The sequence below is a fragment of the Dreissena polymorpha genome, chromosome 13 (assembly GCF_020536995.1).
Source record: "Dreissena polymorpha isolate Duluth1 chromosome 13, UMN_Dpol_1.0, whole genome shotgun sequence".
Lineage (NCBI taxonomy): Eukaryota > Metazoa > Mollusca > Bivalvia > Myida > Dreissenidae > Dreissena > Dreissena polymorpha.
The window spans coordinates 20,029,003-20,055,557 of NC_068367.1; the positions used below are offsets into that span (position 1 = coordinate 20,029,003).

The 26,555-nt window shown below is 33.8% G+C and overlaps 1 protein-coding gene across 1 annotated transcript in view; it reads right to left on the reverse strand.

The window, feature by feature from the left end:
• The window catches only part of LOC127854445 (uncharacterized), a 36,260-nt gene extending 33,008 nt beyond the window's left edge, over nucleotides 1-3,252 (reverse strand). Inside the window, exon 1 of the mRNA XM_052389488.1 lies at nucleotides 2,328-3,252. Within this exon, the coding sequence (XP_052245448.1) occupies nucleotides 2,328-2,391 (64 nt within the window). The 5' untranslated portion in view covers nucleotides 2,392-3,252. The remainder of the gene's footprint in view (nucleotides 1-2,327) is intronic.
• Nucleotides 3,253-26,555: the final 23,303 nt, after the last annotated feature.

Consider the following 26,555-nt stretch of genomic DNA (forward strand, 5'->3'; position numbering starts at 1 on the left):
TTACTGGCCGCCAACTCCGGTGATGACCTGTATATAAACTCTGAATGTCCGCGAATTGACCCGATATACCTCGCGGGTTGAAATGCAATGCTTTAAAGTGAGGCCTCGCTTCCATTGCTCTTTATACTTTTACATGTTAACATGTTGACAGGAATAAGGAAGTAAGTACTAAATATGAGAACATAGCCTTTTAAGTATAAACGCTCTTGCGCTGGTAATACTCTGAAAATAAAAGGTGTACGCACAAACTGTATTGATGTCGAGAATTGAGTGTAAAACTGTTCTATCTATTAAGCCTTTTCATTCGAGATAAAATTGTTTCATACAGTAAAACAGTGTTACAAAGACGCGGATATGTTTCCAATGTTCTGGTGGTATACTCAAATCAGCCAATGGAATAAATGAAGTGTATTCATTCGTACCTAGCCGCGGGAAATTTTATTGGAATTTTATTGGACACTTACAAAGGTCAGGCTAAGGTGAAAAGCTGGCTTAATACAGCTTACGCCGAAAAAAGATTGGCTATATGATATGAAGCACGAGATTTCAGAGGAAAAATACACCGTTGCATTAAGGTACCATGTGACATTGAAATTAGAAGGCACACGGTACATTTTTGCTACAATGGGGCGAATTTTATTCTTTCAAAATAGCCACATTGTACGTGTGCAATTGAACCAGTAGCCGCATAACATATCTGCCACCGAACCATTTTAAAGACAATTGGTAAGCAAGTGTTCATGAAATGGTACATAACGAGGGTGAGTCAGATATAATGCGAAACTAAATAATGCCACTAAATGAAATATTCATACTGATGGATACTAAATAAAATACAATAAAACTAAGCGCAGATAACCAGCTTTTAACAATATCGTATTTTCACGTACGTTATGACACTAGAAGAAGAATTAACAATAATGTACGTACATACAAGAAAATAATTGGAAAAGTCTACATTTTATATTGCGTTTCACTTCACCACATAGTGTGACGTTTTCATTTCAATTTATACAACATTTTAATCTAACGGATATCGTGATTCTAAGATATTCGAAATAAGTATTATTATAATAATATACTTTACTCTTTATGAAATCTATATAAATTATAGAATACACAAACATGTGTGTTGTCGCTGACAAAACATTATCAGTTAGATAAAAAGAATAATAAACATTTAATTTTTGAGGAGTATTTCCATTTTATACTCGATTAAATGAATTTGCAGTGATAAACATCAAGTGCCCGAACTTGATTTTTAAACAAGTGCAGCCCATTTAGTTGCCATTTTGTTTCAAACAAAGCTGTTACACGGATTGTTTACTTAAATCGTAACGAACGTCGATAAGGGTCTAAATCATTTTCTCTTAACCTGTTTTAAAATAGTCGTACCGCGATTGCCTTCGTTAAGTGTATTTAAGCGGAGATAAATATTTGCTTTAACAGTTTTATGATATGATAGCAGCGATATTAACTTGAAAAAGGCACGATGAAGTGATGTGAAAATGGCAATTATAAAGTTGAACATTTCTGCATGACAAAACATGCGAATTTGAAAATTCACGGATTGATATCTTAATTGCTGTCGTGCGTTAGATGCAAACCTCACTATCAAGAAGAAAAGTAGATTTAAGATTTAAAAATATATATATAATCTATGTCACATTGTTTCAAAACAGATCATACGTTGAAGAGTGACTCACAAAACATAATGGTTCAGAAGAAGAGGTACCAGAAAATTAAAGAAATTTGAATTAAATACCAATATCTTTATACAATCTCAAACATTCATGTGGAAAAAAGTACAGTATTGGGAAATTCGAACTTGTATGTGAAGATGTTTGTATACGAAACATAGACATACGTTTTGTTTCTAAAACAAATACTAGTAAACGTGCAGATTTTGGCGTAAATTAGTTGTTTTCATTTTCTTTGTGCCTGTACCGAACTGATATGCTACAAAGGTGCATAAGGTGTAAAGACTTTTGCAAATAAATAATGACAAGTCCGCAAGAATTTCATCTTTCTCATGCGTAAGCCATAAGTATTAAACAAAGTACTGCTAAATACATTTTGATTTTAATGCTTTAAACGCGGATAATAATAACGAATGTAGTCATAAGTTACGTTTTAGATACGTAACACACTACCGTTATTTGATTCTTAATATGAGAACACGTTTCTTAAGCAAAGACCAATATTTTGCTGTCATACAAATACCGGTGAATTGAATAATTAAACTTGCTCCCATATTATTCCAATAACACATATATATTTCAATACAACTACAGTAATATCATAAGACACACATACTCAAATCTTACCTTTGACTACTGGAATTAAAACGCCACATATCCACAATGTACTTAGGAATGATAGTATATCCATGGTTATTCCACGTTCCCTGTCTATGTCTATATAAAATCAACGAGATAATTTAGATTCCAATACACAAATCCGATTCTAACAGAACTAGTATTTGTCTTTTTTTTTCATACAAACTGACTATTATTAACTAGCTGAGTTATTGTATGTTGAGATTTCTTAACTCCATATTGCTTATACTATTACAAAATGAAAGCATACTCCATGATTTACAACAAATTAACTCATTCAACAAATTCTTATTTAAACACTTCTAAATAGTTGTATAAAACTGAGTTACATTTACTTTTATATTATTCACATATTTTCGTCTCTAAAATGCGTTCTTCGATTCCACAGTATGCTCATTCACTGTTTGAAACATTTAGAGATATTGTTGCATAAAACACATCAGATGATAACATTGACAAATCCGTCACTGATTCCGTTTTTGCTCTCCAATATCCGTATGACAGTTTGGTACAATTATAATATTATTGTAGCGCTTAAAATGTAGCAGTTTACAGCGGTTGAAAGTTTTTATTTTTATAGTAAGTACGATTTACAGATTTATTTACATCAGCGTTTTATGTGTATGCACTGATTATAATACATATGTATTAAATCGAACGTATTAACTCCATTAATATATCCAAGATTCATAAAACGCGTTAACACATACTATTATCGGTTATTATATGCGCGTTATGGCAAAATAACCACCACTGTGCTGTATTTTGCTACATATATGTATTATACACAACGCAGTCCACAAAACTGACTGTTAAACGCGCAGTAATATCTGTTATAAAGAATAGTCACAAGGTAATCGGTTGAGAGGGCAGAAACAATGCACCGAATCAAGCGCAGCCTGAGGTTTATAGAGGTACGGAGAGGCTCGTTTGATTATCGTTAAAGTGGAGAGATGTACGATAAGCGAAACACCGGTGAACTATTGGTCCACGGCATGGCGGTACTTGGAGTTTAACGACTTGAGAAGTAAGAGCAAACGGGAAAGACGATACAACTTGATGGCCATTTAATTAATTCTTGAATCTGAGATTGTTGCGAATGCCGATACAAGAGCAAAGGTACCTGAAATAATGTTGCGTCCTTGGAATGTACGGCTGCCTTAAAGGCACAGTAAACCAGATTGACGAAAAAAGAAAAATTCTAAAATACCGTCAGTAAACGCTTTATATTGATAAATTACAACATTGGATCTAAAAATCTCCAGTAAAAAATGAAGAATAAAATTTAAAAAATGTAACCCTCAACAGGACTCGAACCACTGACCCCTGAAGTCCTGGATTAAAAAAGTCTCCCATTTAAACCACTCGGCCATCCTTCCTCACACACTGAAGTATTGTATACTTTAAATAAATAATCCTCGTAGTATCACAAAATAAAACAACAACATAACTCTGCAAATTACCTGGTAACATACTCAGTAAAATTGTATTACCGAATATACTGAAAATATGAAAACTTAACAACATTTTTTAAGTAATGTAATATACCAGTCGTGATATTTTTAACAATATAAACTAATAATTGTAAAAAAATTCGGTATTTTAGAATTTTTCTTTTGTTCGTGATATATAGCAATCTGGTTGACCATCCCTTTAAGAAATTAGTATAGTATAAGTAAGTATTTTCGAGTTCTTTACTTTTGATGTTTGAATAAAAAAATCAAGGACAAAAATTAATAAGTCAACGCATCTAATTAAACAAAATTAATATGAACATGTAAAAACCCGAAATAAAAAATTGTGTTCATGTTTTTTGTTAGGAAAAGTAAAAATGCTCCTTGCAAATAAGACACACCGAGGCACAATGTTCAAAAATCAATGGAAATGTAGAGAAAACAAGAGCACCGCATAACGGGTGCCACAACGCTCGGCTGCGGGTGCCTTTTTTAATAACTGAAAGCTGGTCAGATTTTTTTTTAGAGGTCACAGTGACCTTGACCTTTGACCTATTGAACCAACTATGGGTGTGACATGTAGAACTCATCAAGGTGCAGCTACATATGAAGTTTCAAAGTTGTAGGTTGAAGCACATTGATTTTAGAGCCAATGTTCAAAACCTTGACAAAATGGCATTGTTTTTGCACGACGCGGATGGAGGACGACATGACAAGCTGGCTATGACAATACCTCGGGTTTTTTTCCGAAAACAGCCTAAAAATGATGACCTGCGAGCCACCTACAAGGTGACATCTATAGAAACGATGATAAATCAGTTGCCATGGAATAAGTGACACCAAGTGGAGCAACAGCAATGATGACTGCGGTGACTGACTGGAGGACATCTTTAGGAATAATGATGACCAAGAATTCACTGACAATTTGATCTCTAGCTGACGAACGATTAACATGGAGTGAATGGCTACTTATGTATGCCATCAAACGGACCAATTAAGACCAAAGAGTCAATGGTTTGAAGAAAAAGAGGATATTTGTTCATGTCAGTGTAAGATCGTTTGTTATTTCACGAGTGATCATAGAAAATATTATTTTTCTATGATCGCAAGTGAAATAACAAACGATCTAACACTGACATGAACACATTTTCTGTTTCTTTTTCAAGAAAATAATTAACAGCTGCTTCCCTTTTGCTGAATAGTAACCCTTTCTCCCGTGGCGCGCCTAAATACATTTCAATACACATAGGTAACGACGTCATTTTTTCGACGAAATGACGTCACTATTCCAGCGAAATTATCCAATTAAACTCTTTCTTATAGACTGTAATTAAACGGTGAAAAAAAGCACGAAATAAAAAGAAAATTAGTTGGATTCGGTGGAATACCGATTTTAATTCACTCATGATCATAAAAATCTTGATACACCCCAGGAAACCCGATACCATGCGGGTCGTGTAATACCATAGAGGAAAGTGCTGTGCATTTTGGCATGAACTTATATAGGGTCAGTAAATTGGAAAAATTAAATTTTTCAAAGTCCAATTTGAAACAACTGTGTATTAGCATTGATAACAAAGGTATAGACCTACATGTAGAAAAAATCCTGTTAAATTTTCATTAAAAAATGAGCCAAATGTGGCTCCCTGAAGTAGAAGATCGGGCAAAACGGGCCATGTTCAGTCATTTAGGGGAGAAAAAACTGCTTTAATTTGCAAGCCACTTCCATTATTAAAGGATTTATACAAACTTTCACATGTCTGCCTTAACCTCTCAGCATCTCCAGAAAACTATTTATTGTGGAGAAATTTGCGTTTTTAATGACCATGTTGGGAAATCATTGATACCATCTGGGGAAGACCAGGAAACCATATGTGGGCAGTGACTTTATAATTCTTTTTCGTGACAAAAACCTAATTTTCCCTATGGTATTACACGACCCGCAAGGTATCGGGTTTCCTGGGGTGTTGATATGATAATCTAAAAATAGAAAAAGTAGTTCCGAAAATTTGTTATTTTCACCGGTGAAAATAACAATTTGTTTAATTTCACTGCTGTTATTTCACTGCAGAAATGCCATATTTTATCGTTTGGTATAAAATAAACTTCTTTATCTATTTATATATCACAATATAACATTATGGGCATCTTTATGTCATACGATTGCGCAATGCATGCTAATATATCTTATAACACAAAATGGCATGCCAAGTATGAGAAGACGGATATTTTTTATTTATTTATTAACAAACGGAACAGAAGCGCATCTTCACCAATGATGTTTATCCGGCGGTTTTCGAACAACGAAGTTCAAAATTCTCGACTTTTGTTTGTTAAATTTCAAATAGATACATTTTCTAATTACAACTGGAAGTGCTTTACGGAAAATGCTTAAGTAAACAATGACTTATATTAAATACTTCGTTCCAATACTTAAGGCAGTTTACATATTTGGATTTTACGCCTAGCCAAAGCGCCTTTTCCATAAGTTGTTCCAATTAATTAGGCCGCATATAACGGAAGCCGTCAATTGCGCAGCGCTTTGCTTATAAGGACTTTGGCTGAGCGTACAGCCTAGGCCAAAAAAAATAGGTCGGTTTCCGGTCGCCCGACCGTGTCTCCCGAATCGGCGCCGACCCTTAACTTTTTATTGGGGTGCCGAAAAAAATAATTTGTTTGTACTTGTTTTAAATAGTTGGTAATATAAAAGTATGACATTTTATTAATACATTCTGCAATTAATATGGAAAAATGCAAACAAAGCAAATATTATACATATATTTATCAATCTAAGATGTAATATCAAGCAAACAACGCAAATATATATACATGTATTTCTTCTTATAAGCTTTAGTAGTCTTCCATTCTAGTACCGGAAAGACAAAAAAAAAATAATCCCTACCTACCGACCCTGTTTTTTTTTCCGAGGAGACCGGAAACGGACCTTTTTTTTTGGCCCTAGCACCAGTTAAGAGGGTCTCTTAAATGGCCGAATATGTGTATCTATAACAGAGCGTGTTTTGTTATTGTGTTATATCATATCTTATGACTCTTGAAGAAATCTCTTCTACATGTACCGGAAAATTCTATCATGATAGAATATCGGACAGCAACCATTTAGTATGAAGGTAAGCCATGTTCGCAGTGGTCTTTAACCCATTTAAGCCTAGTGGACTCTCCCATCCTTCTAAATTGGATCAATTTATTTTCAAAATGAGGGATGTCTAGTATATTTATTTCTATATTTAGAATATTTCGTACAGAAATTCCTTTAAGCAAACAGCGCAGAGCCAGATGAGACGCGCATCATGCGGCGTCTCATCTGGGTCTACGCTGTTTGCACAGGCCTTTTTTTCTAGACGCTAGGCATAAATCGGTTAAGTATTGGAAAGGAAATCAAAAAGCTCATGAACAAAATTATTTTTATGAAACGTTTCAATTTGTTAAGATTCCTTAAAATCACAATTCTATTTTATTACATTGTAACAGATATATTTTCGGTGTTAATGTTGTGTTTTGTTGCTGATCATACATAACTCATATCAATAAAATCACACATAATTTTCTTACTTTGTCTACGGATGTTTGTGTGCATTTTTTTAGCTGCAACTCATCCTATAAACGAGCAAATTTTAATACGGTACATTAATAAACAGTTAATTATGCCGTACATCAAATGTTATTTATTTTAATGAAATGAATTACATACCAACGTTTTCGAAGATTTACTTCGATACCGAAAAGTTAACTTATATTTGTTGAAGAACCAAAACATTTGTCCATGTGTCGCAGGAAAGAGGAGATTTCCCAACACTGCGCATGTTTTCTTAAAACAAATGTGTGTTTGTACCCAAGATATATAAATAATTTGCATTTGTTTACTTAATTTAATTAATCTTCTGAAACCATTTATTTTTAAATTTATTCTAATTTGTTATTTAGGAACGGTGTTTGTTCTGAAATAATAGGAAGATAATACAAAGGACTCTGAATGAGATTGATATAGGATACTTGAGGATACTAATTGTAATCCTATTTAATGTATTAACCCATTTATGCCTAGTGGTCTCTCCCACCCTTCTAAATTGGATCAATTTATTTCCAAAATTAGGGATGTCTAGTATATTTATTTCTATATTTAGAATATTTCGTACAGAAATTCCTTTAAGCAAACAGCGCAGACCATGCGGCGTCTCATCTGGGTCTACGCGGTTTGTGAAGGCCTTTTTTCTAGACGCTAGGCATAAATGGGTTAACAACATCCAACTAAAGTGAACGATATATTCAATATTGTGCATCAAGGTACCACAACAACTATACAATTTGTTAACACTTTCAGTGCTGGAACCGAATTTTAAAGGCCTTTGCAAACAGTTTGTATCCTGATGAGACGCCACAGAACGTGGCGTCTCTTCAGGATCCAAACTGTTTGCTATTCTGATAGTATTCTTTGAAAAATAAATCGAAGAAAATGCTGATTTTAGAAATTCAGCAGACAACATTTTAGCAGACGACAAATTTCCCAGCATGCAAAGGGTTAAAGAGCACTCTAAGATGAATGTATTGAAGCCCTACAAAGGTGTGCCAGACATATAAGAAAGAACCTTAACAATGTCTCTTCCGGCTACTTTTCATTTTGTGCGTAAACCCTTTTCCCGAATGTTTGCCAGTGTTGTTTTAAAGGGATCTTTTCACGGTTTGGTAAATTGACAAAATTGAAAAAAGTTTTTTCAGATTCGCAAATTTTCGTTTTAGCTATGGTATTTGTGAGGAAACAATATTACTGAACATTTACCATAGTCCAATATAGCCATTATATGTATCTTTTGACGATTTGAAAACCAAAAAATTATAAAGCGTTGTAACGCGATACGATTGAATAATTTGGAGAGTTCTGTTGTTGTCGTTTAAATTTACGTAACTACGAAGATTGCTTATATAATGTATAAAATACTTAATCTGTGTATATCCGGTGGAATAGCCGAGAGTGCTAAAGCGTTTTTACTTCAGACTAATTCCAGGACTCCGGGAGTCACTGGTTCGATCCCTGGTACCGGCTACTTTTTTTCCTGTTTTTAATTTTATTCTTGATTTTTTTACTGGAGCTTTTAAGATCCAATGTTTACATTTATCAATATAAAGCATTAAATGACAAACTTCAAAATATGCCAAAATCTGTGAAAAGGCCCCTTTAAATCTTAACATATATCAGAGATTCATTACAGTAGAACTGTCATATTTTATCATAAGGTATAAAAGAAAATTCGTTTACTAGTGAAATGTTCATGTAAGGCGACCATGTGAACAACAACTCAACACAAAGAATTGAAATGAGTACTGTCCTGCTCAGTTTTATCCTAATATTTGGGGTTAAAAACGGCGAACGAATAATTCGAGTAATCCGAGTGTTTGGAGAACAAAAACATCAAAAGTTGTCTAGATAAACACTAAGATTAACAGTGCATGTGCATTGAAGCTTAAGAATGCTAAAGTAAACCGGTGAGAGAGAAAAAGAATTTGACAAACTTCGTGTCATCAAAAACTTCAATCCGAATTTTCTCATAAAAAAGGTGAAATATATTAATAGTAAATTAAAGTGATGGTAGAAATATCTTCTTCAAAAGACGAAAATAAATTGTTTACATAAATAAACTAATATTTTTTCGGCAAATGTATTCGATATAAACTTAAATTCTTAAACCATTATTCGGTTTCAGTATTGATATAAGACTTTCAGACTTTTTTCTACGAAATCGTCCATTTAAGTTGATTTCAATTACAGTGAGCCTTTAAATTATGGTGGTCGGTTTTGAAATCAAAATGTGCCTGGCAAATATTATGGATTCTGCTTTATGTTTTCAGTCAACGTGGCCTTGTGCACTATATTTGTAATATTAATTTCTTTATTTTTTCTCACATCGCAAATTTGATGTACTAAAATAGCAAAGGCATTTTTCCATGAGAACGCTTTTGCTCATATCTGAAATTTATCAAGAATGCACTAAATCCTCTATAATTGTAATTTGAAAAGATAGGTTAAGTTATTGATGTAATATCGCGTTTTCTGAAATCCTTTTATCATTATGTCAGTTTTTTTTCTTTGATAAGCCATCCATAGACAAGGCAGCTTAGATCGCTCATGACGATTCGAATATTCGGGCGACGCGAGGATTGAGCGAATTCGAATTCAGCAGCCGATATTATAACTGGCGTCAATTCTCTTTGATTGATACAGAGTCCTTAGACAAACACTGTGGAAAAACATTGCCCAAAATGGGGACACAAATTAGCCGGCTTTGCATTACTTGTGCCGCATAATCTGGACCTGCCAGAAGAAACGCAAATGCGAAATTGGCACGAAACAGAAATAAATGGTTAATTACGCTGAAAGCCCTCCCCCCCCCCTCCTTAAAATAATACATCCACAAACAAACAAAATGGAAACGAATATACGTATGGAAACGCAATGATTTGTTTTACAAGGACACCGTCAAAAAGTGGAACACTTTCAGCCAATTATTGGAAAAAATGACTAGTCAAAGGATTTAAAATGAGAAATGTTTTGCTACAATAACATTAACAGAGAAATGGGCAAACAGGTCTTGCTATTTATTAAAGGTAAGTTTATACGTAATCCACTTCCCTTTGAGTCTCATTATGAAACGGCCATCTTTAAGTGCATTTTCGTTGCCAATGATGAAATCGTCCTCATTTTGAAAATTGGAATAACAAAGATAAATCATGCAATTTCTCAAAAAATTTCATTTGCCCAAACGCAGGTACCCTCGGAAAACAGGGTTCGCAAGTGAGATTTCGACAAAAAGGGACATAACTTCATTACACTTACCCAAAACGTTCGACTGTCAACGTATTCCCAAATGAAATGCGCAAAAATATTGCAGACACCCATAGGATAAAGGAAATAATCACAAAAGGCATCGATGCGATTGCTCAATGGATTTTAAACCAGAAATTAACTCATAAGAAATAGGCACTTCAAAAGGATATAGTGGAATGTAAACTATAATGCAATTTTGGGACTTTGGTTTACTAGTCTCTAACCTACGACCACTTCGCGACAACTACGGTGATATCAACCAACGGCTCCAGGGTAAACATTTAAAACAGGTTAACTCTACCCGATTCCGCACTTTTCACGGGCTTTAAAGGCAGTTTCTAAAATCAAATCCTCGATAAGTCTCTTGCAAATAGAAGATAGTTTCTAAGATGGCTGTGGTTTACGACGAACCATTACGAAAATACTCTAAATCCGTAGGAAAATACGGGCTCTGACCTTTTTCTTTCCGATTTTGGCATGTTGAATGGGGCTCTCTTTCAGTTTGTTGGTTTTGATAATCCACTGGAGATAACGATACTCATTAAATATGTATTTGCTCCGTCTCTTATCGACGCTGGCGTTACTGCCGTTTGTCTTTGATTGTTTTCAAGGTATGTTTCGGTAAAAATGTTTCAATTTTGATATTACAACTGTTGCCCGGCTGTAAGAACATCAAATGTTGTGCGCGTAAAGTGATTTGTCACCCCTAACCAAGGGACGCCGTAAGGCTGTTTAGGTATTCATGTTCATGACTCCCATATGATTACAACACGCTGATTCACGTTTGTCGCAAAGTCAAGTATTATAAAACACCAAATTATTCATTAGCAGATTAAAAATGATCATGCATATCAACGAGAAGATTTTATAATTTTGCCATTAAAGAATCTTTCTATTGTTTATTTACCTCATGTAGTTTATTGACTTCAAACATTTTATCAATTCACTAAACGCGTTGTTTAGTTATGCAAATGTTTACCCATTTATGCCTAGTGGACTCTCCCATCCTTCTAAATTGGATCAATTTATTTCCAAAATTAGGGATGTCTAGTATACTTATTTCTATATTTAGAAATATTTCTTACAGAAATTCCTTTAATCAAACAGCGCAGACCCTGATGAGACGCCGAATCATGCGGCGTCTCATCTGGGTCTATGCTGTTTGTCAAGGCCTTTTTTTCTAGACGCTAGACATAAATGGGTTAATACATCGCGGGTGTAAGCTTTTAACCTAGGACACAAGAAGCTGACTATATGTGCTTGTTTGCGCATGCGTACTTTTGTATTAATGAAAGCACACGAGCGTGGAACAATAAATTTTAATAACCTTTGGTTCCATTGTCGAAAAACTATCGGCGATGCAACTTCTTATGATGGCGTATTTCTGAAGGCAAAAATAAATGCCCCATAGACAATCACGATTCCCTTGCAAATCTCTAAGAATTTGAGGATAATTGGAAATGAAGCGAACGTCTTGAACCAGACGGAAATAAATGAGACTTAAGCCGCGATGGCGACAGGTTCGTTAGTTGTCCAATTATCAATAACAAACGCATTACGGGGGATCGTTTAGAATCAAAACCGCGGCCTTCTTAATATCCTGCTTATACGTGTAATTTACTGATGTAAACTAATGCGCAACAAGCGTTTTGGTAATTTGCGTTGAAAGCTTGAAGTGAATGAATTATTAACGAAATGTTTTAAATAGAGAGGCTCTAAAGATATAATTGAATATATTTAAAATACATAACCGAGTACTGAATAAGGTAGAGATGACATTAACATAATGAGTGTGTCTTAATAAAGATTTTGAGCCCTAGAAGCCGAAAATTATTTTTTTTTAACTCATTCTTTACCAATGCAACATCATACACATAAAATATCTATGAACGAAATAATTCTCATAAGTTAGAACTCCTCGTGTTGTGCCGTCAACATAGTAGGTATTGTTTATAAAAAAATCATCCGGACGTTCTGGGTTGTAGTAACTACATGGACAATCTGGGACGGTTTAATGCATTCATTTACATATTATATGAATTTTTAAATTTGTTAGCGGAGGTGTACATATAAACGAAATACATAAATACGAAAGTTTGTGCACATACATTTACGAATGATAATATTGATTAATGTGATGCATATTACAGTAATATACACTTTCCTTCTTATTTTGTTATTGAACTTTTAAGTTCAACGTGGAAAGTGTTTAATTATTAGACGACTGGCCGTCCATTCATCATTAGAAAAACAGATTCACAATTTTAATAAAACAATAATGTAAAATGATACCACTTTTTTAACAAGCTTTAGCCGAATAAATCTTCAACGAACATTCTAATTGCATGTTATTTTCAAGGCAAATGGTTGATGCTAGTTATTTTTGTTATGGCAGGATTTTATATTCAGTAACTTTTCTAGTTAAAAAAAATAGAATTGCAAATAATTATTTTCTTTGAGCAACATGTTCTCTGCAAATCACGTTATGTCTTTAAATGTGTGTGTGTCTTGTAAAGCGAGAAAAAGTGCTTGTGACTGATTTTGTAAGCATGGATTACAAGGGAAATGTACATTGAAAGCGACCTCTTCCAATTACAAAAAACAACGATAACAACAAGGAAAATCCAAGAAACAATGTTTGCATTATTTACAATATTAATTCATATAATTTCATAAGCCTAAGTTAGATCGACGTGTAAGCTACATGCATTTCTAAGCTACACTTAATTGTAAGCTACAATTTCGGCTCAATAACATATCTCAAACTTATGTTATTAGGCCAAACAAGTAATTCTATTTCGAGTATACTCGATCTGAATGTGGTTTCACATGCATTTTCAATTTTCGTTGAAAATGTGGTTAAAATGTATTTCTTGGTCCATACGCTTTGCCTTTATCAATTACTAATAGACATGCCTTTTTTTACTTCATGAATCAGACCTAACAAACATTGCTGGGATAATAATGCTGTTGTGGACAGTTTTTATATGATTTTTTAAAATGATCTGTTGCTATTACTTAAACAAATGAACCGTTTTAATAACGACGACTTTGGTTATAATACAACCGGTTTTACTTCCCGCTTTGATTGTGGTGAGTTTCTTTGTAATACAACATTACATTCCTACGTTATTTTTGGTTGCGTAACATGCAACAAAAATACTTAAAAGTCTTTGAAAACGCTTTTTCATAAAAATAATTGTATTACGTGTCCATAACAAATTGTAAAATAAGAAAGATTAAATTTTACAAGAACACCCCCAACTGACATTTATATCGCTTGCCGCAATTCTTTTGACCTTGAGGTGATGACATGGACTTACAGTCAACGGGACTCGTGACTTCTTTACATCTTCTGGATTACATAAACTTTTCATTAAATTAATTTAATTAATATAAGGGATACGAAAGAATACAAAAAGGTCAAAGTATTGACATCCAAGTTTGACCTGACTTTGAATCGGTGTGACTGGCTCACGTCTTCTGCACTTTGCCTCAATAACCTAAGTAGTGTCAACTAGTCTCAAGAAAACACTGCAAAGGGTGTATGCTATATTAAATCGACGTGACCATACAGGCTAAAACTATTGACCTTAAAGTATGACATTGACATTGGGTTGACGTAACTGACCGATTTGTTTGTACATCATCTCAATGACCTAAAATTTAGCCAAGTTTGATGTTTATTTATATCAAATAATATCAAAAAGGCAAAAATTCAAAGTGGACCATATTTGGTAGGCAGTGTTTACTTATAGAAAACATATAAAGACAAATAAATATAAATTTCGTATGGCATAAAAATATATATCAAGTATTTTCCTAACAGCTGACACAAACGTGCTTTCCTTCCTACCAAGCATCATTAGAAACCAAATAAAAAAATAAATATCATAACAGTGTTCACCAATTTGTTTTTTTTAATTCTATTATATGGTATCACATAGTAATAATATTGTTTTTCGAGAAATGTTTAATCCTATTTTTAAATGTGTATCTCCAGTATTAAATTATATAAATAAAATTATATCTTCTGAATACATACCACGTCCATGTTCACCATACACGAAGTCATCCTATGTGCATCTTTTTATGCAAAGGATTTGCTAACAAGGTTGCTGGACAACCCTTTCAATTGGCAATTCTTGGACAAAGCCCCACACGTCGATTCAGTTGTTGAATCTTTGGCTTATAGAACCTACCCAGCAAGTGTGTTTTCGGCGTCGCTAAATACACCATCATAATTATGTTAATAAATGGCCAAGATAATACACTCGGTTTACCATATTCATTGTATTCACAATCATTGCAAAATATATCACGAAATGCATTCATATATATATATGAGATCTGGGAAAGACAGCAACATAAACTCTGTAACTTTTGACCTTATAGAATGACCCTGTCTTTGGAGTAGCGTGTTTGATTAATGCCTTCTGCCCATCGTCTCATTGAACTGAACATTTAAGCCATTTTTAAAATGTTACTTCAAAGGGTTTAGAAAATATACAGCGGACACAACATTGCTCAAACCTCTGACTTTGAAGTACGACCTTGACATTGGGACAGCATGAACGACTCATGTTTCCCGCACAGTTCATCAATGCCCTAAACCTTTGATACAAGTTTAATGAAAATACGGTATCGGAGATATAACAATGCATCCAAAAAAGACTGGCGTCTACTATATAAATTATTATTTTTCATTCGACATCATTTGGTACGTTTATCAACTAATACACCTGTTACTGGTCTTGTTTTCTTTCTTGAGTTTAACAAACACACAGTTATGCTTCACGCAACGTGAAATTTTGTCACCGATTTTAGACGTATTCAAAGATTTATTCTTATTCCTTAGGATATCGACATACACTGCAAGAAAAACTGTCTTTTATGCACTTAAGATTATTGCAAATGAAGTTCAATAACTTGAGATTTTTGCAAGAATAAAGTTCTTAACGGTGTGTTAAAATTCTGTCCAGCCCATGTGCAAAATCCCTGGAAACCCCGTTGATTCTTCACCCTGATATGGCTTCACTGATTTCGTCTTTGACCTTTCACAACATTGAAAGTGAATAGTTAAAGCAGATTGGCAGCCAAGATAGCTTCGAGCCATATCAAGGTTTAATCAGAAATGCTTTTGAAAAATCGGTTGATAAGGAGTAGCTACTGTTTACACTTTGCATTGACATGTGGTTGAAACTTGATTGATATGCATTGAATAAAGAAATCGCTGTCAACAATTATAAGGGCGTGGAGTAATGCATACAAACGGATAAGTAATACTAAATTGTACATTTGTTAAGTTTGTAATTGTGTGTAATTGAGAATTGTTGACGCTTTTAAACTTAAATGGTACAATGATGTGAACGAAAGCTCTATGATGGATATGTATAGGCAGTTTAAAACATCTCTAGTATATGAACCATATCTAAATATTTTACCTAAATCATTAAGAGCATATGTTTGTAGATAACGTTTATCTGTACACCCTTTGAGAATTCAAACGGGTAGATACGCTAGAAATGTAGAGGAAAGATCTGTAAGACACTGCATGTTCTGTGTTTTAAATGACATTGAGGATGAATATCATTTTGTTTTGTATGCCCTTTGTATAGTGATTTCAGAAAAAAATACATAAAAAAACAACTATTATATCAAACCATCTGTTTATAAATATTTGAATTTGTTAAAAACGGATGATAAAATGGAACTTATTAATCTGTCACTGTTTGTCAAAAACGCGCTAAATACGATCAAGACTGATAAATGATATGTCATAATATATTCATCTCCTGTATACTTATAATGTATGTAATATATTACCAACTGCATTTGTAACAATCTTATTTTAAAAACCACGAGTTTTGCTTTCTGTGGTTTTTGTGTGTATGTAACATATTTTTTCTGCTTATTTATTTTTTGTTTAAAATCACGTGACAATATATATGTGCGATTGTATATATATAGACGATGTACTTTGTATAAGTCTTGAATAAAAAATCTGTCTGTCTGTCTGTGTATTAAACGAAATATAGAACATGCAATTTCGTGCAATAAAGAAGCAAGAAAATAGGCAATTGCGAAACCGTAATCAGAACAAGAAAGAAACATACATATTGCACAATGTGCGCTTAACGAGAAAGAAAACATGCAATTGTTAACAGGACACTGCATGAACGACATGTGCAATTGTAAAACCGTACAATGAACGAAAAAGAAAACAAACATTTGTCAAATGGTACATTAAACGTGAAAAACCCTGAAATTTTGAAACCGTACTATGAACGAGAGGGAAAACATGCACTTGTTAAACCTTACTTAAACTAGATAAGAAAAACGCACTTGACAAACCGATCACTTAAAAAGAGGTTTACCTTTATGGGGTTTTTCCCATTACATAATTAATGGGACCGACTAAACAGTTCTAAAATGTTGCAAACGGACGGGCGGACAGACGTTCTTGATGATTCCATTATACCCCCACTTAAATAGATCAAAGCGCTGAAGGCACTGAATTTGTTCGCTGTTGTATAATCTTAGACGCTACTCAGTTTTCGAAACTATGTTATAGCTTTTTATATCGCAAGTTTGAAATGAACACAACCCATTCAAATTTATAAAGAGTGTGTCTCAAAGCACAGGCCGAGATGTTTTTGCACTGTTTATCCTCATATTTATCACCCCAGGAAACCCGATACCTTGTGAGTCGTGTAATACGATAGGGGACAGTGCTGTGTATTTACGCATGAACTTACATAGGGTAAGTAAATTGGAAAAAAATAAAAATTTCAAAGTCCAGTTTGAAACAACTGTGTATTAACATTGATAACAAAGGTATTGGCCTACATGTAGAAAAAATCCTGACCCATTTTCTTAAAAAATGAGCGAAATGTGGCTCCCTGAAGTAGAAGATCGGGCAAAACGGGCCATGTTCAGGCATTTAGGGAAGGAAAACTGCTTTAATTTGCAAGCCACTACAATAATTAAAGGATTTATACAAACTTTCACATGTCTGCCATAACCTCTCAGCAGGGTTTCTCCAGAAAACTATTTATTGTAGAGAAATTTGCGTTTTTAATGACCATGTTGGGAGAACATGGATACCATCTGGGGAAGACCAAGAAACCTTATGTGGGCAGTGACTTGATAATTCTTTTTCGCAACAAAAAACCTAATTTTCAGCCATTTTGTTGCAATTTCTTTGCTTTGTAGAGGCCTATAGTGTGTGTTGGCACATATGCATACAAATGTACTTTTAATGCCTTATATATTATCAATAGTGCCTTTTCAACATTCTCGAGTTTTATTTCTTTTTACCAACACTATTTTGGAAAATATAAAGAAAGACTTGACTGCTTTGTCACATAAATTAATTGGTTAGGTACATAAAATGATGTCTTAATAAGTGTATATGGGGTTGTATGTATAATATTTATGTGACGTATTCTGAGACTTTTGGGACTAATTCGATAAGCGTTATAATGAGAAAAACTCATTTGAAATGACGTCGCTTAACTTGCGCTTAATTTTGTTTAGATTGCCTAATGTTTTCTGTGATTTTACTATTGTTTAGCGTATTTAAGTAACATAAAAATCGGCACAGACTGGCAATGGATGGAATTGTCTATCAAACAAATAATTGATTTTGACCTTTTAATTTCAATGAGCTGACTTGTTACTCCCCTTTTAAAGAATTTGGCCATTGCTAGTTTATAGCCACAAACAAGACTTCAACACATGACGTTGATACCGATTATAGCTTGATATTATTCATATTATTTGGATTAAACTTGTCTGTGAGCAAGGTAAGTGTTATTCTTTTAATCAACTGTACTTTGCATGGTTAAATGTTCATTTTTTCATACTACGGTGATTGCTTATGCATATAAAGTATACAATACATCTCTCATTGTAAGAACAAGGATGGCCGAGTGGTCTTAAAGACAGACTTTTATTCCAGGGGTCTGTGGTTCAAGCCCAGTTGAGGGTAACTTTTTTTTTCTTTAATTTTATTCTTGTTTTTTTAATGGAGCTTCCAAGATCCAATGTTTACATTTATCAATATTAAGCATTTAATGACAAACTTTGAAAAGACCCCTTTTAGATGTTTACTAAAAATGCCACAAGTTAAAAATTAAGAAATCATTTGTTGTTTATTTGATTAAAAAGTTATTTTGTTTGTTTGCCTTGTCAGCGAGGTTACTTTGAAGTTATTTTTGATGTTTTTTTTTTCAAATCATTCATAAAAAAGATAATTTAATCTTCATTTTGGTAAAACATGGCTTAATGCATATGCATAAATTGTCATCCCAGTACCAGGGACTCTCTTTAAACAAAAAACACCATAAAATCAGAAAGTGTCGTTCTTGATAAGCTTGTGCGCATTGCACAGGCTTATCAGTGTGTACAGACTAATCTTATATGACATGCATTAAGCCCCGTTTTCCAAAAAAGCAGCCAATATGTACAGAGTTCAATGACAAACTGGCCAATGTCGTCGCACAAGCTGTTAAAAACTAGACTGGTCAATGTAGTCGCACAAGCTGTTAAACACTATTGATTACATACACACTCGCTGTCTGCAGTGTACCAGTGGTGGCATATAAACAGGCAGATGCGGCGGTTATCAGAACAGAACAGAACATATTTTATGCACGTAAACTTTACAGTTTTTTTGTGTTATATATATATATATATATATATATATATATATATATATATATATATATATATGCATACATAGAATAATTAATACAACAGGATTGTACAATGAAGTATGGGTCATAAGCTATCACATCTGTTTAACAGGATGAACTTATATACAATCTATATTCATGCTTATTTGGTACTATGATTTATTTCATATGGTAATAAATATGTTTTGTTGGAACACAATATATAATAATGAAATTATAATGTTATCTTATAATAATCTAATCACATGTCGAGATGTGTTGTGTTTTTCCCAAGTAATTGATACAGCTAATCAGTGTGCACAGGCTTATCTTATTTGACATGCATTAAGCCCCGTTTTCCCTGAAAGCAGCCAATATGTACAGATTTCAATGATAAACACTAGACTGGCCAACGTTGTCTTACAAGCTGTTAAATACACACTATGTAATGTACCAGTGAGAACAGGCAGATGCGGTGGTTAAAGCAGACGCTTTTAGCATTCTGTCGTCTGCTAAATTTTACTGGAGTTATCCACACAGGCAGTCACGGGTTACGGTTCCTAGTGTAGGTAAAGCATACTGATTTGCAAAATTCGGCCTGCATTATTTGTGAGCTAACGCTCACAAGAAAAATCATTTGATCATTGTATATTTAGAGACGTTACTTTAATAATAGTGTGCATTAATAATAATGAAGTCATAGAATGCCTAAGTTAAAAATATCTTAATATATATTCACTTAGTCACAGGTGTATACGTGGTTTACCAAACGAACAACGTGGTATTGTTGTAGTGATTGCGCGCACTCGGTCTGACCTGTTCACTTTCCCTAATTTATAATGATCTTCAAACGTCGGCTTTGCACTTTGGATCTTTGGCGGTTCACTGTCAGATAAACAAAACAACTGAACATATTATCAATGAGCTCCAATTTCATCGATGACCATCTTCTCGGGACCCGAAGTCAACACAAATTGTCGACTACCGGTGCGTGGTCAAATTTCGCTTCTAACAAAGTAGCCGCGCTCTGAGTAAAAAGGGGTTTAATGCATGTGCGTAAATTGTCGTCTCAGATTAGCATGTGCAGTCCACACAGACTAATCATGGACGACGCTTTCCGACTTAACTAGATTTCGCAAAGGAGAGACTTCCTTTGAATGAAAATACAACAAGACATACACAGAAAAGCGGGTGGTGTCGTAACCGATTAGCCTGTGCGGACTGCACAGGCCAATCAGGAATTACAGTGTACGCCAATGCAATAACCCCGGTTTTATCAAAGCGCTGCTCAAAGAGTCATCTATTTTTCGTTTCAAACCACATCGCGTGACATATTCGCTTCACCCACGCGAGCTTTCGCTGTCATACATAATTACAGGCTATTTATTTAACAAAGTGCATTTCTATGCGGTGATTTTGGGTAAGGTCGAGTACAACTAGGTACGTGTTTCGACGGTAATTAGATATTACCGGTACTCATAAATTCCAAAAAGTACATTTTTTTGCAAAAAAGGAGCAATGCACGTAAAAACAACAACGGTATTTTGTTTCAGCATTTAAGTGCTTACTTCCATTCTCCAAATAATAACAGTTATCGATGAACGTTGCGGTCCCTCATAAAAAATATTAAAGATTATTTAAAAAATATCAAGTTAAGCTCTTTATTAATAATATAGAAATGTGCTACACGATACAATAAAACACATGTTAATAACCAAACAAATATTTTAACTAATTATATAGAAGATTTTACCATACGTGCGCTCTGACATTCATTTCGCTATTATAAATTAAATGTATACTTTAATTGTTTAATTTTTTCCGCTTTATGGGAAAAATAAGCAAAGTACAACACATCCGTACATAGAACAGAGTTATGGTTATAACACGTACTGCCATTGCCCTGTAATTAATTCTATAACGTTGGATTGAAGTCCCTTCGATACTAATTCAGTTATTGCCAGCGAAAGGCGAACACCAAACCGTTGTGTTTTTAAGATCTAACTATATTAGAATGCAGGATCACGTGACTTTGTTGGGTTCCCCTTTTTAACTGTAATGATGTAAACACGACAAACACATAAGCCTGTGTTCTTGTTCAAATTTCGAATTGTAATACACTATTATGCTTCACGCAACGTGAAATTTTGTAATCGATTTCAGACCTATTCAAGGATTTATTCTTATATCCTAAGATATCGACACAAACTGCAAGAAAAACTGTATTTTATGCACTAAAGACTTTTGAAAATGTATTTGAATAACTTGAGATATTTGCAAAAAATATAGTTTTTAACGGTGTGATTACATTCTCTCTAGCCCATGTATAAACCCCTGAAACCCCCGTTGAGTTTGCACCCCGTATATTAAACGTACGTTCGTTGAGATAATAACACAGTTATATCGGGAGTTTCCGAATCAACGATCTCAGTGTGGATACTCTTATTTTGCCTGGTAGATTAGGTACCTGCAAAGCAAATATTCAGAGAAAATTATAAGGAATTCAGAAGAAGTTTGACTATATAACCACTACAGCTCTATCTTTCAATACTTCCGTACGATATGTTCCTTACACTTTTTACCTGCGATCTTGTAATAACAATCTTTCAACAAAGCTTTTTATCAATAATTAAGTATTGCATGACGAAGAGCTGTGCAGTCTTTTGTGGAGACAGTGCGCATTTACGGACAACATTTATCACCAATACAATCCACACTTACCTTCATATTTGATAAACACAAATCTTACTTTGACACGTGGCACGGAAATTATTTCCAACGCTGAAGAAAAAGGGGCGGTCGAAAATCAAACTCTAGTTCAAATACCGTATACGTTCATTTCCAAGATAATTATTAATTAATATGGCGTCCTTTGCAAAATAAAATGACAGCGGCTGTAAACTATCTAAGCCATTGACAAATGAGATGTAGTTGCAAAATAAATCATAAAGGCTTTAAACTATCGAAGCCATAAACAATGTGCAACGAATACGATCATACAGAAAATGCAATTAAATTATTTGGTTTCGCACAATTAAACTTCTGGTTTGACTCTTGGAAAATTCCAATGGATTTCAAAAGACCGAAGTAAACAATGAAAGGATTCTTGAGAACTGCATGAGCAATGATTTGCTAGATACGAACGACGAATTCGTTATGTATATATTGTTTAAGTTTTGTGGATAGTTAAATACAACTTTCAATGTAAAATGTCAAAAAGGGAAGATATGCAAAATATTCCCTATAATTAAACTCAATCCACTCAGTAAGGAGAAATACTAAAACAACATATTGTGTATATTTTATGGCTAATACACGCAATAAGAAATCATTAAGTTTGCTTGCGATCGTCTTTTTAAATGTATTGCATACAAATGAGAACTCTTTTTCAACAAAGCTTTTTCAAAATGTCGTCTTGAACTTTCTGAAGTCGCACCGCGTTTGTTGAAAACCAGACCCACGCTGAGACTTAGTCAGAACTTATTAAGACACAGGACGATGATAAGAACCGCTAAGAAGAAACCACGTTTTTTTTTCGAAAGCGTCAGTTTGTCGCCTGGAGCATTTTTTGACGATTGATGAAGACAAGGGCCATAACTGAACATTAGTTTGAAAGAATCCAAGTATGTAGGCTTTACCTAAGTTCTAAGTCATCGTGATTCTTTTTATGAAATTAAATTGCCCCTGTCTTTGGAAGATACTATCAAAAATACAAAAACTTATCATTTTGTTATCGAACTGATAATGCCTGGCGGAAAGAAAACACTACTTAAGCAATTATAAAAAAGCCAATAAAAATACTTACAAACAAGAACACTTAAGCCTATATATTCTAATACCAAAATATTGGAATATGTGTGTCTATTTTTAATATAATTGAAATGCTTCACTTTATCTTTCGAATCTAAAAGCTAAAAGTAGATATACGGTGTATCCAATAATACAGGCTAGAATGTTGATTAAACAAAACCCTTTTTTCAGACAAAACACGCTTTTTTACATTAATATGAAAAGGTTCCATATAATATCATAAACGTGAGTGCACTTTGCAATTCTTTTTACAGTTCTGACCACGATACATTGGCATTTGTAGACAACGTTTACATTATCAAATGCAACATTGCACTGTTGTTTTCTTCTTCTATGAATGTGTAATCCATTTATGAGACCGATTAGTGAGTAACAGACGTCACATTTAAGCATAAAGTGTGAAGTGTAACAAAAAAATTATCCATTCTTTCGTTTCGTTCAAGTGGTTTACTCGTAGATTTACGCCGTCTGCAACGTTGTAACAATATAACGTTTGTGCATAGATATTTAAGAAATTTCCGCGTCTCTTCATACAGCACAATACTAGTAACTCTTGTTAAAAAAGGTGTGTCGAAGGCATACTAACAGGCTATAAGGAAATCAAGCAGGAGACGTTCAGCGTACTCAGATTCAATTTCATTATGTTGACATGCTTTTAATTCAATATTCTCTTTAGTTTTTGAGAATGAATATCTTCCATTCCTGTAATTAAACCGTTTTAGAACATCGACAATGGATTTCTTTTACTTAACGCAGCAAAAAAAAAAGATACAAATGCATTTCCTTCAGTTTAGGCAACGAATCTAGAAATACGTTTCTAAGGAATATAATCGTATACGCTGCATGACAACGTCATTCGCGAGGCTATTCTTGAGATTTACGAATTAGTTCGACTTTAACAGCTTTACAGCGGTATCTAACATATCTCGTGCGCCATACGTTTTATTTGCGAACTTGTTTCAACTATCTTTTAACTTAGCTTTTACGAAGTAATAAAGATATGCATGACGGAGATCTGTGAAGACTTTTGCGGAGACATTTTGCTTCTATGAAAAAGTTTTATCGCACATAAGAATCTCAACGTGATGTATTGTTACCGTCATATGTTGGTAAAAGCTCATTACTTTGTCACGGCAATAAAGTTCAAATACGTACGGTAGTCGGACGGACGATATTTAAAGTCGCCTTTAAAGAAAGTAAGCAATTAATATCCTCGGAGATAAGCAAACAAATGTGGCCTCAGTTGTAGGAGAATTGTTTGGTTCCGCAAAGAATTCTCGACAGAGACAATTTGCTTCGAACCAGAGCGTGCTGAACAATGCAGTGAAAATAGTTGGTTTCGCATTATTAAAAACCTTTACGATGATTTATGTAGAAGAAAATTCGCCCTATTTGTGCAAAAAGGTTCCATGTGCTTTCTAATTTCAATGCCACATGGTACCTTTTTGCAACAAAGGGAGAAATCCAATTCATTTCAATAAGCATGGAGCAAAACTTATTCTGGATAACAGAGTAATCTTTGGCAAACGACCAAAGAAATGAAGCCCCTATACAACATTTTACAAATAAAACGTTTGTGAACAATTATTAGAAAATTGTTCACACTTCACACTGTGGGAAAAACAAAACTTTCTAAATGTCATTGATTCAAAAAAAGAATGTAACAATTATTTTTAACAAACGAAAATAACACACTTGACTAAAACAACTAATCTATCATAATCCTTCGAAATCGGTAAATTCGCAAATAGCTTTAAATGCTCCCGAGTTCGAATCCAGAGGAAATAAATAATTATGTTTAAACGTGTTTTCATACTTTTATAATTGGTTAACACTATTCAAAACATTCTCGATTTTCTTACTTTACATATTTGTTGACAATTTCCATAAGTACGAAACTATGTCAACAAATCCTTCAGATACAACTGTCCCTGTCAAAAATAAGTAGAACAATCAAAAGTATGTCCATTATTCCCTCCGAAAAAATCATTCCACTAAATGAGTAAGGGTACATGTAACACTAGAATGCTTGCTTTCGATGCCTGCTGAACTAAAACACTACTTCATGACACCTGGTTTGAATGCATATTGGCATTGCAACGGATTTTGGAGACGCGTTAACGTGCGTACCTATAAGCTTATGCTGACGATTTATATCGCATATTAGTCTATACTAATTTTCTTAAGAAGTGTCAGATCGTGATCCTGTATATTTTTTCTTGAACAAAGCAAAAGATAACAATCAACATTTAGCATAAAAGTCAGGTTGATAAGTCGCTTGTTATCATTTATCCTTATGCTTATCAGGAAAAACAAGTGTTGCTGTGTTTCTGACATACGACGATACTATCACAAGTACGAACAATTATCACTTTCCGAGCTGTTTGTATCAGGTTGACAGAAAACAAATATTGAGAAATATTAAGATACCATTTGAGAGATAATAAAAAATTCAGTTTAATTTGGAAAATACTGTTGGAACAAATTTGTTTCATCCTCAAAACAATCTACACAAAAGGTTTTATATGTGTGTCATACAAAAATAAGTGTAATCCGTTGCCCCATTTCTACTATAGACATGTATGGGGTCTCAATCCGTATTAGAAAACGATTATTTGATAAAACAAGGACGTGAACAATAATTATTAAAGACAAAAAGCAAGAATACAATATTAGAAAACAAACCGTGATCGTTTATGTATACTATGAGCGATACTTCAATACAGAACGAAACACCCGTGGTCATACAAATCTTGATATGATAATCTAAAAATAGAAAAAGTAGTTCCCAAAATTTGTTATTTTCACCCGTGAAAATAACAATTTTTTTTATTTTCACTGCTGTTATTTCACCGCAGAAATTTCATATTTTATCATTAGGTATAAAAGAAAACTCGTTTATTAGTGACATGACCATGTAAGGCGACCATGTGAACAACAACTCAACACAAAGAATTCAAACGAGTACTGCCCTTCTCAGTTTTATCCTAATATTTGGGGTGAAAAACGGCGAACTAATAATTCGAATAATCCGAGTGTTTGGAGAACAAAAACATCAAAAGTGGTCTAGATAAACACAAAGATTAGCAGTGCATATGCATTTAAGCTTAAGAATGCAAGAGTAAATGGGTGAGAGAGAAAAAGATTTTAACAAACTTCGTGTCATCAAAAAGGCGAAGTATATTTATAGTAAAGTGATGGTAGAAATATCTTCGTCAAAAGACGAACATAAATTGTAAACATAAATACACTTATACTTTTTCGGGAAATATAATCGATATAAACTTAAATTCTTAAACCATTATTCGGTATCAGTATTGATATAAGACTTTCAGACTTTTTTCTACGAAATCGTCCATTTAAGTAGATTTCAATTACAGTGAGCCTTTAAATTATGGAGATCGGTTTTGAAATCAAAAAGTGCCTGACACAGATT